The following is a 14,634-nucleotide window of genomic DNA, read 5'->3' on the forward strand; positions in this document are numbered from 1 at the left end:
GGCAACACTAAATTGGCCCTAGTGTGTGAATGTGAGTGTGAATGTTGTCTGTCTATCTGTGTTGGCCCTGCGATGAGGTGGCGACCTGTCCCGGGTGTACCACGCCTTCCGCCCGATTGTAGCTGAGATAGGCGCCAGCGCCCCCCGCGACCCCAAGAGGGAATAAGCAGTAGAAAATGGATGGATATTTAAAGAGGAAGCACATCTTTTGAGACGATGTCGGCCAACCCCGGAAGCTAGTATGAAACGGGGGAAATGTCCGCCTCTTCCACTCAAATCAAGCGACTACGGGCGGTACCACTGGCTTATACGGCGTCGAATGGGTGCTACAAATTGTTAGTTCAAATATTTTATTTCTGTATTTTTTCATGTTTAATATGTTTATTGGAATTTTCATTTTGACAGTACCACATAAGATACAGTCATGGTCAAAAGTTTACATACACTTGTAAAGAACTCAATGTCATGGCTGTCTTGAGTTTACAATACTTTCTACATCTCTTATTTTTGTGTGATGGAGTGATTGGAGCACATACTTGTTGGTCACAAAAAACATTCATGAAGTTTGCTTATTTTATGAATTTTTTATGGTTTTACTGAAAATGTGACTAGGTCAAAAGTATACATACAGCAATGTTAATATTTGCTTACATGTCCCTTGGCAAGTTTCACTGCAATAAGGCGCATTTGGTAGCCATCCACAAGCCTTTGCTTGAATTTTTGACCACTCCTCTTCACAAATTTGGTGCAGTTCAGCTAAATGTGTTGGTTTTCTAAAGTGGACTTGTTTCTTCAGCATTGTCCACACATTTAAGTCAGGACTTTGGGAAGGCCATTCTAAAACCTTCATTGTAGTCCGATTTAGCCATTCCTTTACCACTTTCGACGTGTGTTTGGGGTCATTGTCCTGCTGGAACATCCAACTGCGCCCAAGACCCAACCTCCGGGCTGATGATTTTAGCTTGTCCTGAAGAATTTGGAGGTAATCCTCATTTTTTTTCTTGTCCCATTTACTCTCTGTAAAGCACCAGTTCCATTGGCAACAAAACAGGCTCAGAGCATACTACTACCACCACCACCATGCTTGACAGTAGGTCTGGTGTTCCTGGGATTAAAGGCCTCACCTTTTCTCCTCCAAACCTATTGCTGGGTATTGTGGCCAAACAGCTCCATTTTTGTTTCATCCGACGTCACATGGACAAAAATAAGACCTTCTGGAGGAAAGTTCTGTTGTCAGTTGAAACAAAAATTGAGCTGTCGAAACTCAAGACCGCCATGACATTATGTTCTGTACAAGTCTGTGTAAACTTTTGACCACGACTGTATAGGTCCAACATAAATCCAAGCTGCTTTAATTATTGTCTAAAAAATGATTTTTTTGTCATTAATTTTGATTCACCTTATAAGAAAAAATAGCTTTTTTAAACGACTTGCTAACAAAAACTGGCCCTAGTGTGTGAATGTGAGTGTGAATGTTGTCTGTCTATCTGTGTTGGCCCTGCGATGAGGTGGCGACTTGTCCAGGGTGTACCCCGCCTTCCGCCCGATTGTAGCTGAGATAGGCGCCAGCACCGCCCACGACCCCAAAAGGGAATAAGCGGTAGAAAATGGATGGATGGACTAACAAAAACATTAAACCATTTATTTTAAAAGGATACAACTCCAAAAGGCTATTGGAATGATATTTTCTCTCCATATCTTCTGCTATTTGCATCGAGCTAACTCAAACCCCCGTCATCTTGTCACTAATTCACAGGACCCCTTTTAATTCCAAAGTACATCACTCTTCAAAGACAATTTCTGCAGTCCACTCTGCAATTGTCCTTGAAATACTTTGAACTTTGTGAAGGACATGAATGATTTTCATTCGCGTTTGATAGCGCGTAACATTGTTCTTATGCTACTAACAATACCCCGCCTGTTTCAAAGAGATCAATAGCACTTGAGCTGAATGTCATTATGGTTATTATTAGGCCTGCTCGCCCATATGGTGATGAGGCATGAGCACATTATGTGGGAGGCATATGCATGAGTGACTTCATTCATTAGTGCATCTGCTACTGTCTAACCAGATGCACTATGTACCATATGAAAAAGGTGATGATTACGGAACATTTGGGAGAACGCTGAGGTGTGGTGTGTCCGCAGTGACAGAGATGGAAGTGCGAAGGTGAGCAAAGAGAAAGACGGAGTGAGAATGTGATAAGAACGGAAGCCCCCAAAAGGCCACGAGAATAACTTAGACGCAAGAAACAAAGACCAGAAATAGAGAAAACAGCGAATGATCGCCTCACTCTAGAGCAGGGGTGCCCATTACGTCGATCACGAGCTACCAGTCTGACCGCGGGGGGGTGTGTCAGTCGATCTCCAGCCAGGCTTTTAAAAAAAATAGACCTAAAAATTAGTGATCATCAATCTTCACCAAGACGTCACTTAAATGACATTCACGGTACCGGAGGGTCTTGTGAGATGACGCTGGCTGCTGCAAGATCATTATTATTAAAATATGACCGAGAGGAAGGCGAGAAACACTTTTTATTTCAACAGACTCTCGCGCCGTACCTTCCGTCAAAACTCTAAAGGCCGACTGCACATTTCCTATCTTCACAATAAAAGCCCTGCTTCATGCTGCCTGCGCTAACTAAATACAGAGTCTCGGAAAACTGGCGTGCACAATCGATCCCTCAGAAAGCTGGCGTGCACATCACTTGTGCACGCCAGCTTCCCGAGACTCTTATTTTGTTAGCGCAGGCAGCATGAAGCAGGGCTTTTATTGTGAAGATAGGAAATGTGCAGTCGGCCTTTAGAGTTTTGACGGAAGGGACGGCGCGAAAGTCTGTTGAAATAAAAAGTGTTTCTCGCCTTCCTCTCTGTCATTTTTTCATAATAATGAACTGGCAGGAGCCAGCGTCATCTCACAAGACCCTCGGGTGCCGTGAATGTCAATCAAGCAAGCTACGGAATTTGCTGCAGTGTTTTTCTTGTAAAGTGAATGGAAGCTGGATGAATTAAATGCCAAAAACCAACCACTTTCATGTGGTATTGTACAGAAAGGACAACTTTTTTTCTCCTCCATTTGAAAATGTGGGCGTTATCATCATTACTGTCTGATTCCAATCAATGCAAGTCATCAGAATCAGGTAATACACCAACTTAGATCCTTGTCTTCGTGAAAGAAAGACATCTATATGTGTTACACATGCTTGTATTATCATTCAACACATTTAACTTGTGGGCTTCACAGTGGCAGAGGGGTTAGTGCGTCTGCCTCACAATACGAAGGTCCTGCAGTCCTGGGTTCAAATCCAGGCTCGGGATCTTTCTGTGTGGAGTTTGCATGTTCTCCCCGTGAATGCGTGGGTTCCCTCCGGGTACTCCGGCTTCCTCCCACTTCCAAAGACATGCACCTGGGGATAGGTTGATTGGCAACACTAAATTGGCCCTAGTGTGTGGATGTGAGTGTGAATGTTGTCTGTCTATCTGTGTTGGCCTTGCGATGAGGTGGCGACTTGTCCAGGGTGTACCCCGCCTTCCGCCCGATTGTAGCTGAGATAGGCGCCAGCGCACCCGTGACCCCAAAAAGGGAATAAGCGGTAGGAAATGGATGGATGGATGGACATTTAACTTGTTTACAAAAATGTCTCTTTCATAAATAAATGAATATAAATGATATATATAAATGAGGTAGATCCCCTCGAGTTGGTCAATTGAAAAGTAGCTCACCTGCAGAAAAAGTTTGGGCACCCCTGCTATAGATCATGGGTGTCAAACTCTGGCCCGCGGGCCAAATTTGGCCCACAGTGTAATTTCATTTGGCCCTTGGGGCAATATCAAATATCAGCATTCACCGCTAATACTCATACTCGCCAACCCTCCCGAATTTCACTGTCCCTCCCGAAAAACGTTCTCCCGATTTCCACCCGGACAACAATATTGGGGGCGTGCCTTAAAATCCACTGCTTTTAGCGCCCTCTATAACCTGTCGTCACTTCCGCTTTTCCTCCATACAAACAGCGTGCCGGCCCAGTCACATAATATATGCGCCTTCTACACACAGGTATGTGAATGCAAGACATACTTGGTAAACAGCCATACAGGTCACACTGAGGGTGGCCGTATAAACAACTTTAACACTGTTAATACCGTTAATGGGCGGTTTAGCTCGGTTGGTAGAGTGGCCGTGCCAGCAACTTGAGGGTTGCAGGTTCGATCCCCGCTTCCGCCATCCTAGTCACTGCCGTTGTGTCCTTGGGCAAGCCACTTTACCCACCTGCTCCCAGTGCCTCCCACACTGGTTTGAATGTAACTTAGATATTGGGTTTCACTATGTAAAGTGCTTTGAGTCACTAGAGAAAAAGCGCTATATAAATATAATTCACTTCACTTCACTGTTAAAAATATGCGCCACACTGTGAACCCACACCAAACAAGAATGACCAACACATTTCGGGAGAACATCCGCACCGTAACAAAACATAACCACTACAGAACCAATAACCATAACCCCTTGCAGCAATAACTCTTCCGGGACGCTACAATATAAACCCCCCGGTACCAAATTTATTTTCAAATTTATTAGCCTGTGGAAAAATTTAATGTTGATTTTTACCTCAGAAGGCTGCAAATACAAAAGAGGCATTTAATTGTTTATTAAAAATGTATTTAATATGCCTTTAATGTTTTTTTCGTTTGTTTTTTGAAAGTTGATTTTGCACTATTAAGTTATATAAGAGTTGCTTGTTCCGTATTCAGTGTTAAAGCAAATCATGTGTAGCAAACTGAGCAATTATTGATATTTTATTATTATTATTAGTATTATTATTTGAAACTGGATTTTGCATAAAGTTATGTAAGCCTTGCTTGTTCAATATTCAATGCAAAAGTTGTTCGAAAAGGAGTAGGAAGAAGCAGAGGTGTATGATTGTTTGTTTGTCAAATGTTAAGGTGGTATTATTAAATAGGTGTATAATTGTTTGGTTGTCACATGTTGAGGTGGTGTCAGAGTTCGTTAGTGACGAACCCCAAGATGCAGAGAAGGAGGCAGGCATTGCGTAAGAAAACATGATTTAATTAAACACTAAAACAAAAATAAACCGAAAGGGTACCAACAAAAGGCGCGCACGAGGCGGATAACAAACTTGGCTAAGAACAAAAACACTTACTGTGACACGACGGAACCATGGCATGAGCAGAGTGAACAGAAGTGACAAGACAGGTAGTGGTGACATCGACACGACAATAATCCAGCACTGAGTGGAGGAGAAAACAGGTCTAAATTGCAGCTGGCTGATTGACACCAGGTGTGGCCAGTTGCCAATCAGCCACAGCTGAGGGGGACAGAGCACTCAGAGAAACAAGCAGGAAATAAAGACAAAATAAAAGCGCTGACAGGAAAAAGTGGAAAAACTAAAACATAGCCAAACTGTCAGGGACAAGTCTGACAGGTGGTATTTTTAAATAGGTGCCCTGTCTCAAGCTGAGGACTTCAAGTACCTCGGAGTCTTATTCACGAGTGAGGGAAGAGTGGATGGTGAGATCGACAGGCGGATCGGTGCGGCATCTTCAGTAATGCTGACGTTGTATCGATCCGTTGTGGTGAAGAAGGAGCTGAGCCGGAAGGCAAAGCTCCCAATTTACCGGTCGATCTACGTTCCCATCCTCACCTATGGTCATGAGCTTTGGGTCATGACCGAAAGGATAAGATCACGGGTACAAGCGGCCGAAATGAGTTTCCTCCGCCGTGTGGCGGGGCTCTCCCTTAGAGATAGGGTGAGAAGCTCTGCCATCCGGGAGGAACTCAAAGTAAAGCCAGATGAGGTGGTTCGAGCATCTGGTCAGGATGCCACCCGGCCGCCTCCCTAAGGAGGTGTTTAGGGCACGTCCAACCTGTGTTGTCTGTCTCAAGATCAATAATACAGACGAGGCGTGTTGTCTGAGTTTTCAACGTTTACTTTTTTAGAGCGTGCATATCAACAACATCCTAGCTGTCAACATGGCCACATACAACTCCCCCACCGGGCATGCTCGTCACTCCCGTTGCATGCTGGGTAGTGTAGTTCTACTATTCCCTGGCTCATAACATCACACAACCGGTAGGAGGCCACGGGGAAGACCCAGGACACGTTGGGAAGACTATGTCTCCCGGCTGGCCTGGGAACGCCTCAGGATCCACCGGGAGGAGCCTGACGAAGTGGCTGGGGAGATGGAAGTCTGGGCTTCCCTGCATAGGCTGCTTCCCCCGCGACCCGACCTCGGATAAGCGGAAGTAGATGGATGGATGGATGGATGGGTCTATCAGGACCGATAATCAGCATTTATGTTTTTTTAGCGTTGCCGGACATCCATCCATCCATCATCTTCCGCTTATCCGAGGTCGGGTCGCGGGGGCAGCAGCCTAAGCAGGGAAGCCCAGACTTCCCTCTCTCCAGCCACGTCATCTAGCTCTTCCCGGGGGATCCCGAGGCGTTCCCAGGCCAGCCGGGAGACATAGTCTTCCCAACGTGTCCTGGGTCTTCCCCGTGGCCTCCTACCGGTTGGACGTGCCCTAAATACCTCCCTAGGGAGGCGTTTGGGTGGCATCCTGACCAGATGCCCGAACCACCTCATCTGGCTCCTCTCGATGTGAAGGAGCAGCGGCTTTACTTTGAGTTCCTCCCGGATGGCAGAGCTTCTCACCCTATCTCTAAGGGAGAGCCCCGCCACACGGCGGAGGAAACTCATTTCGGCCGCTTGTACCCGTGATCTTATCCTTTCGGTCATGACCCAAAGCTCATGACCATAGGTGAGGATGGGAACGTAGATTGACCGGTTAATTGAGAGCTTTGCCTTCCGGCTCAGCTCCTTCTTCACCACAACGGATCGGTACAACGTCCGCATTACTGAAGACGCCGCACCGATCCGCCTGTCGATCTCACGATCCACTCTTCCCTCACTCGTGAACAAGACTCCTAGGTACTTGAACTCCTCCACTTGGGGAGGGTCTCCTCCCCAACCCGGAGATGGCACTCCACCCTTTTCCGGGCGAGAAACATGGACTCGGACTTGGAGGTGCTGATTCTCATTCCGGTCGCTTCACACTCGGCTGCGAACCGATCCGGACATCCATTGTTTGATTTCATTAAGCCACGCCTTCCAGGTGATTGTTTGGTTTTATTAAGCCACGCCTCCTCCAGGTGACTACCATCTGGCGTGTTGGTTGTCATGGAGCTCGATACGGTGCCAACTCGCCTATTTAACATACATATAAACACACCACTATGCTTGACAATATGTCTTCACATTCTGGAGCCCTTGACACATTATGACTACACAGTGCGGTGCCGTTACCGTAGTTACCAAGGCATGGGTAATTATCAATCATTTATTGATGGGCACACCTGGAAAATGTTGTTTTTCTGTCAATACATCCATCCATTAATTGGAATACTATATAATATATAACAGAAGTTTTGCCTCTCTGTTCTTTCACCATTAACAAGGCATCGACATCAAAGCCAGACATCAAAGGCAGGCTGCCTTTTCCAGGATGCAAATAAGTTTTTTATGTAAATAAAGCCCGCCGTCTTTACACTTGACGGAGTGGGAGAGATCAAACCAAATTGGGACGTCTTGCCAGTCGTGTTCATATGCACGCACTATTTTGACTGTGACTCCAGCAAATTGGAAGAGATGACAGGGCAGCTGATCAATCAACCAATCAATCAATCAATCAATGTTTATTTATATAGCCCCAAATCACAAATGTCTCAAAGGACTGCACAAATCATTACGACTACAACATCCTTGGAAGAACCCACAAAAGGGCAAGGAAAACTCACACCCAGTGGGCAGAGAGAATTCACATCCAGTGGGACGCCAGTGACAATGCTGACTATGAGAAACCTTGGAGAGGACCTCAGATGTGGGCAACCCCCCCTCTCTAGGGGACCAAAAGCAATGGATGTCGAGCGGGTCTAACATGATACTGTGAAAGTTCAATCCATAGTGGCTCCAACACAGCCGCGAGAGTTCAGTTCAAAGCGGATCCAAGACAGCAGCGAGAGTCCCGTCCACAGGAAACCATCTCAAGCGGATCAGCAGCGTAGAGATGTCCCCAACCGATACAGGCGAGCGGTCCATCCTGGGTCCCGACGAGCGGTCCATCCTGGGTCTCGACTCTGGACAGCCAGTACTTCATCCATGGTCATCGGACCGGACCCCCTCCACAAGGGAGGGGGGGACATAGGAGAATGAAAAGAAGCGGCAGATCAACTGGTCTAAAAAGGAGGTCTATTTAAAGGCTAGAGTATACAGATGAGTTTTAAGGTGAGACTTAAATGCTTCTACTGAGGTAGCATCTCGAACTGTTACCGGGAGGGCATTCCAGAGTACTGGAGCCCGAACGGAAAACGCTCTGTAGCCCGCAGACTTTATTTGGGCTCTAGGAATCACTAATAAGCCGGAGTCTTTTGAACGCAGATTTCTTGCCGGGACATATGGTACAATACAATCGGCAAGATAGGCTGGAGCTAGACCGTGTAGTATTTTATACGTAAGTAGTAAAACCTTAAAGTCACATCTGATGATGCTGGGGGGCTGGGAAGGGGGGGGGGGGGGGGGGTCAAAAGGGCTCAGAATGGGAAGTGGAAAAGGAAATCATTTCTGCTTAATGTTAATGCGGACAGGGATTGTCTGCCATGAAATATAAATGTGTGTGTTGCGGGACATGAACTAAACATGAGACAGCGGCTTACATCTGTATCCTCCGCGCTCCTGTGAGAATCAACCCACCCCCCCCAAAAAAAAAAAAACCGACTCGGAGACATGAGAACGGAATCTTGACAAGCATTTGATCCCTTTTTCCTTTCTCCTTCCCGTCTCGACGGGAACTTCTCAAAAGACGGCGATCAATATTTCATTGTCGCGTTTTGTTGAGCTGTTGATCCGCGGTATTCACATGTTAATCTGACATCTTCACTTTGTGTGGTCCCGTCCGGGCCCCCGGGAGAGGGGCCACCAAAGTGCATGGTAGTGACTTTAAATCCCATTAGGTTCACGTCATGTCGCTCTTAATCCGACAATATCGCTAAAACCCACAGCATGTTGATACTTAATAAGAAGTCCTTTTTGTTTTGTAACGCGAACATGCGAACTTGAAACCAGTTTTACTGGAAATAGAACAAGTACAATGTATAACTCCTGTATCATTCCAAAAAGGACAATAAAAAAAATGTATTTAATTTCTGAAGTTTTCATACGAACCACGTTTCCATAGCAGTTGGGAAATTGTGTTAGATGTAAATATAAACGGAATACAATGATTTGCAAATACTTTTCAACCCATATTCAGTTGAATATGCTACAAAGACAACATATTTGATGTTCAAACTCATAAATTTTATATTAAAAAAAAATAATAATTTACTTAGAATTTCATGGCTGCAACACGTGCCAAAGTAGTTGGGAAAGGGCATGTTCACCACTGTCTTATATCACCTTTTCTTTTAACAACATTCAATAAACATTTGGGAACTGAGGAAACTAATTGTTGAAGCTTTGAAAGTGGAATTCTTTCCATTCTTGTTTTATGTAGACCTTCAGTCGTTCAACAGTCGTATTTTACGCTACATAATGCGCCACACATTTTCGATGGGAGACAGGTCTGGACTGCAGGCGGGCCAGGAAAGTACCCGCACACTTTTTTTTACTAAGCCACGCTGTTGTAACACTTGTCTTGCTGAAATAAGCAGGGGCGTCCATGATAACGTTGCTTGGATGACAACATATGTTGCTCCAAAACCTGTATGGACCTTTCAGCATTAATGGTGCCTTCACAGATGTGTAAGTTACCCATGCCTTGGGCACTAATACACCCCCATACCATCACAGATGCTGGTTTTTCAATTTTGCGCCTATAACAATCTGAATGGTTATTTTCCTCTTTCTTCTGGAGGACACCACGTCCTTTGTTTCCAAATATACTTCGAAATGTGGACTCGTCAGACCACAGAACACTTTTCCACTTTGTATCAGTCCGTTTTAGATGAGCTCGGGCCCAGCCAAGCCGGCGTCGTTTAGGGATATTGTTGATAAATGGGTTTTGCTTTGCATAGTAGAGTTTTAACTTGCACTTACAGATGTAGCGACCAACTGTAGTTACTGACAGTGGTTTTATGAAGTGTTCCTGAGCCCATGTGGTGATATCGTTTACAAACTGATGTCTGTTTTTGATGCAGTACCGTCTGACGGATCAAAAGTCCGTAATATCATCGCTTATGTGCAGTGATTTCTCCAGATTCTCTTAACGTTTTGATGATTTTACGGACCGTAGATGGCAAAATCCCTAAATTCCTTGCAGTAGCTCGTTGAGAAATGTTGTTCTAAAACTGTTCGACAATTTGCTTACAAAGTGGTGACCCTCGCCCCATCCTTGTTGGGGAATTACTTAGCATTTCATGGAAGCTGCTTTTATACCCAATCATGGCACCCACCTGTAACCAATTAGCCTGCACACCTGTGGGATGTTCCATATAAGTGTTTGATGAGCATTCCTCAACTTTATCAGTATTTATTGCCACTTTTCCCAACTTCTTTGTCGCGTGTTGCTGGCATCAAATCCTAAAGTTAATGATTATTTGCAAAAAAAAAAAGGTTAATGAGTTTGAACATCAAATATCTTGTCTTTGTAGCATATTCAACTGAATATGGGTTGAAAATGATTTGCAAATCAGAGTATTCCGATTATATTTACATCTAACACAATTTCCATACTCATATGGAAACAAGGTTTGTAGAACTGAATTTACGAAACAAGTACAATGTATAACTCCTATATCATTCCAAAAAGGACAATAAAAAAATTTACTTAATTTCTGAAGTTTTCATACAAAACTCAAAAGCAGTGAAATTGTCACGTTGTGTAAATTGTAAATAAAAACAGAATACAATGATTTGCAAATCCTTTTCAACTTATATTCAATTGAATAGACTGCAAAGACAAGATATTTCATGTTCACACTGAGAAACTTCATTTTTTTTGGGGCATATAATCACAAACTTAGAATTTAATGGCAGCAACACATTGCAAGAAAAGTTTTGCCAGCGTGTTACGTGGCCTTTCCTTTTAACAACACTCAGTAAAGGTTTGGGAACTGAGGAGACACATTTTTTCTCATATTCTAGCCTTCATATTGCACCACGCATTTTCAACGAGAGACAATTTTAAAAAAAGAATTACAAAAATAAATAAAAACCACCAATTTGTTTTGTTTTTTGAAATCCATCCATTCATTTTCTTCCGCTTATCTGCGGTCGGGTCGCGGGGGCAGCACCCTAAGCAGGGAAGCCCAGACTCCTCTCTCCCCAGCCACTTCGTCCAGCTCTTCCCGGGGGATCCAGAGGTGATCCCAATCCAGCCGGGAGTCATAGTCTACCCATTGTGTCCTGGGTCTTCCCGGTGGCCTCCTAGGGAGGCGTTTGTGTAGCATCCTGACCAGATGCCCGAACCACCTCATCTGGCTTCTCTCCATAGGGAGGAGCAGCGGTTTTACTTTACCGTGATCTTGTTCTTTTGGTCATAACCCAAAGCTCATGACCATAGGTGAGGATGGGAACGTTGATCGACTGGTAATTTGAGAGCTTTGCCTTCCGGCTCAGGTCCATTTTCACCACAACGGATCGATACAGCGTCCGCATTACTGAAGACGCCGCACCGATCCGCCGGTCGATCTCACCATCCACTCTTCCCTCACTCATGAATAAGACTCCGAGGTACTTGAGGGACAAGATCTCCTACCCAACCCAGAGATGGCACTCCACCCTTTTCCGGGCGAGAAGTATGGACTCGGACTTGGAGGTGCTGATTCCCATCCCAGTCGAACTGATTCAGTGAGAGCTGAAGATCCCGGCCAGATGAAGCCATCAGGACCACATCATCTGCAAAAAGCAGAGACCTAATCCTGCGGTCACCAAAACGGAACCCCTCAACGCCTTGACTGCGCCTAGAAATTCTGTCCATAAAAGTTATGAACAGAATGGGTGACAAAGGCCAGTCTTGGTGGAGTCCAACCCTCACTGGAAACGTGTCCGACTTACTGCCGGCATTGCGAACCATGCTCTGGAACTGATCCTACAGGGAGCGGACCGCCACAATCAGACAGTCCGTTACCCCTTACTCTCTGTCTGAGCACGCCCCACAGGACTTCCCGGGGTACACGGTCGAATGCCTTCTCCAAGTCCACAAAGCACATGTAGAATGGTTGGGCAAACTCCCATGCACCCTCAAGAACCCTGCCATGAGTATAGAGCTGGTCCACAGTTCCACGACCAGGACGAAAACCACACTGTTCCTCCTAAATCCGAGGTTGGACTATCCGGCGTAGCCTCCTCTCCAGTACACCTGAACAGACCTTACCGGGAAGGCTGAGGAGTGTGATCCCACCATATTTGGAACACACCCTCCGGTCCCCCTTCTTAAAGAGAGGGAACCACCACCCAGGTCTGCCAATCCAGAGGCACCGGCCCCCGGTGCCTCTGGATGTTTTTGAAATGTTTTTTCTTATGTCATCTTTTTTTGTTATGTCCATAGTAAAAGTTCCAATATCTGGCTCGCTCACTTCATGGAACATATTATGAGTTCATGTAATCCACTTACAAAAAAATCATGTAAGAAGGGTATTTAATCCTAATTACACTTTTTATGATGTGCAACAATGTATAATAATTACTGCATTCCTGCTGCTTCTCTGCGATGATGAATCATTGTCTAATTGTTCTGCATCGCTGAAGAATGATTCAAAACAACACTTTAATAATTGAAATATTTAATACGGAAAAAATTATGTAAATGCATCTGAATAAATTAAACAATCATTAAAGCTGTTTATAGCGACAATAATATAATAGACTCTATTGTTTTTTAAATGTTAGCGGATTCTCCGATACACCTTGTTCACTGGTGATACGTATACTGTACTGGAGCCTTGAGTATTGGCCGATGCCGATATCAATCTGATACAAAATTAATTAGCACAAATCATAGTGCATACATTTACTATTTTGTAGTGTGGCGTTTTCGAAAAGGTTTGATTGCGTGAAATTACTCAGAGAACAATGTTGGGTGTGAAAAACACTAACCTCATGACCTTAGGCGCCGAATACAGTCTCCGGATGGTTCTTTTCCTCATGGCTTGGCATTGTCTTGCTGAAATAAGCAGGGGCGTCCATGATAACGTTGCTTGGATGGCAACTTGGTTGCTCCAAAACCTGTATGTACCTTTCAGCATTAATGGTGCCTTTACGTTCAAGTTACCCATGCCTTGGGCACTAATACTCCCCCATACCATCACACATGCTGCTTTTTACACTTTGACCCTAGAACAACCCGCAGGGTTCTTTTCTTCTTTGTACACGACGTGCACAGTTTCCAAAAACAATTTGAAATGTGTACTCGTCAGACCACAGAACACTTTTCCACTTTGCATCAGTCCATCTTAGATGATCTCGGACCCAGCAATGCCGGCAACGTTCCTGGGTGTTGTTGATAAATGGCTTTGGCATTGCAGAGTAGAGTTTTAACTTGCACTTACAGATGTAGTGACGGACTGTAGTTACTGACAGTTGTTTTCAGAAGTTTTGCGGAGCGTATGCGGTGATATCCTTTACACACTGATGTCGCTTTTTGATGCAGTACTACCTGAGGGATCCAAGGTCACGAGCAATGCAGAGATTTCTCCAAATTCTCTGAAACTTTTAATGATATTACGGACCGTGGATGGTGAAAACCCTAGATTCCTTGCAAAAACTTGTTGAGAAATGTTGTTCTTAAACAATTTACTCCTTCATTTTTTTGACAAAGCGGTGACCCTCGCCCAGTCCTTGTTTGTGAGGGACTGAGCCTTTCATGGAAGCTGCTTTGATACCCAATCGTGGCACCCATGGGATGTTCCAATATAATTCTTTGACGAGCATTCCTCAACTTTCTCAGTCTTTTTTGCCACTTGTGCCAGCTTTTCTCAAATATGATGCAGGCATCAAATTCGCAATGAGCTAATATTTGCAAAAAACAACAAAGTTTACCAGTTTGAAGGTTAAATGTCTTGTCTTTGCAGTCGGTTCAATTGAATATAAGTTAAAAACGATTTGCAAATCTTTGTATTCTCTTTTTATTTACCATTTACACAAGGTGACAACTTCACTGCTTTTGGGGTTTGTACAAGAAAAGTGCTCGCGTGCTTGATGGACAGCCGATACCATCTGATACATGTTTGTTTTATGCCGTTATCGGATCAATATCAACATGGAGTCGAAACACCCCTATATTCTCAACCTTTTGTTTGTTTGCATCACCAGCTGCCAGGAACCAATACGAGCGAATGGGCAGTGACGTCACCATGCAGTGCGGCTCTCTGGCCAACGACGCCTCGGTGTCATGGAAGGTCAACGGGACGGACGTGAAGGCCCAGCACCGTCTGGAGGGCCCCAGACTGATACTGACCCAAGTGGACCTGGGCCACAATGGACTCTACAGCTGCTTCCAGGACCCGAACGGCGAGAGACGGGACACAATCAACCTCCGCATCGGCAGTAAGTACCCAGAATATTCTTCTTCTCTCAAACAGACATTGAGTCTCGAATCATCCCAGTGGGGACAGCTGC

General features: G+C 44.8%; 1 protein-coding gene across 2 annotated transcripts in view; it reads left to right on the top strand.

Moving 5' to 3' along the window:
- The window catches only part of cntfr (ciliary neurotrophic factor receptor), a 723,314-nt gene that overhangs the window by 387,152 nt on the left and 321,528 nt on the right, over nucleotides 1-14,634 (top strand). For both annotated transcript variants that reach the window (XM_061877005.1, XM_061877006.1), the window contains one exon: nucleotides 14,329-14,562. In XM_061877005.1, the coding sequence (XP_061732989.1) occupies nucleotides 14,329-14,562 (234 nt within the window). The remainder of the gene's footprint in view (nucleotides 1-14,328; nucleotides 14,563-14,634) is intronic.

Source organism: Nerophis ophidion, linkage group LG17, assembly GCF_033978795.1.
Source record: "Nerophis ophidion isolate RoL-2023_Sa linkage group LG17, RoL_Noph_v1.0, whole genome shotgun sequence".
NCBI lineage: Eukaryota > Metazoa > Chordata > Actinopteri > Syngnathiformes > Syngnathidae > Nerophis > Nerophis ophidion.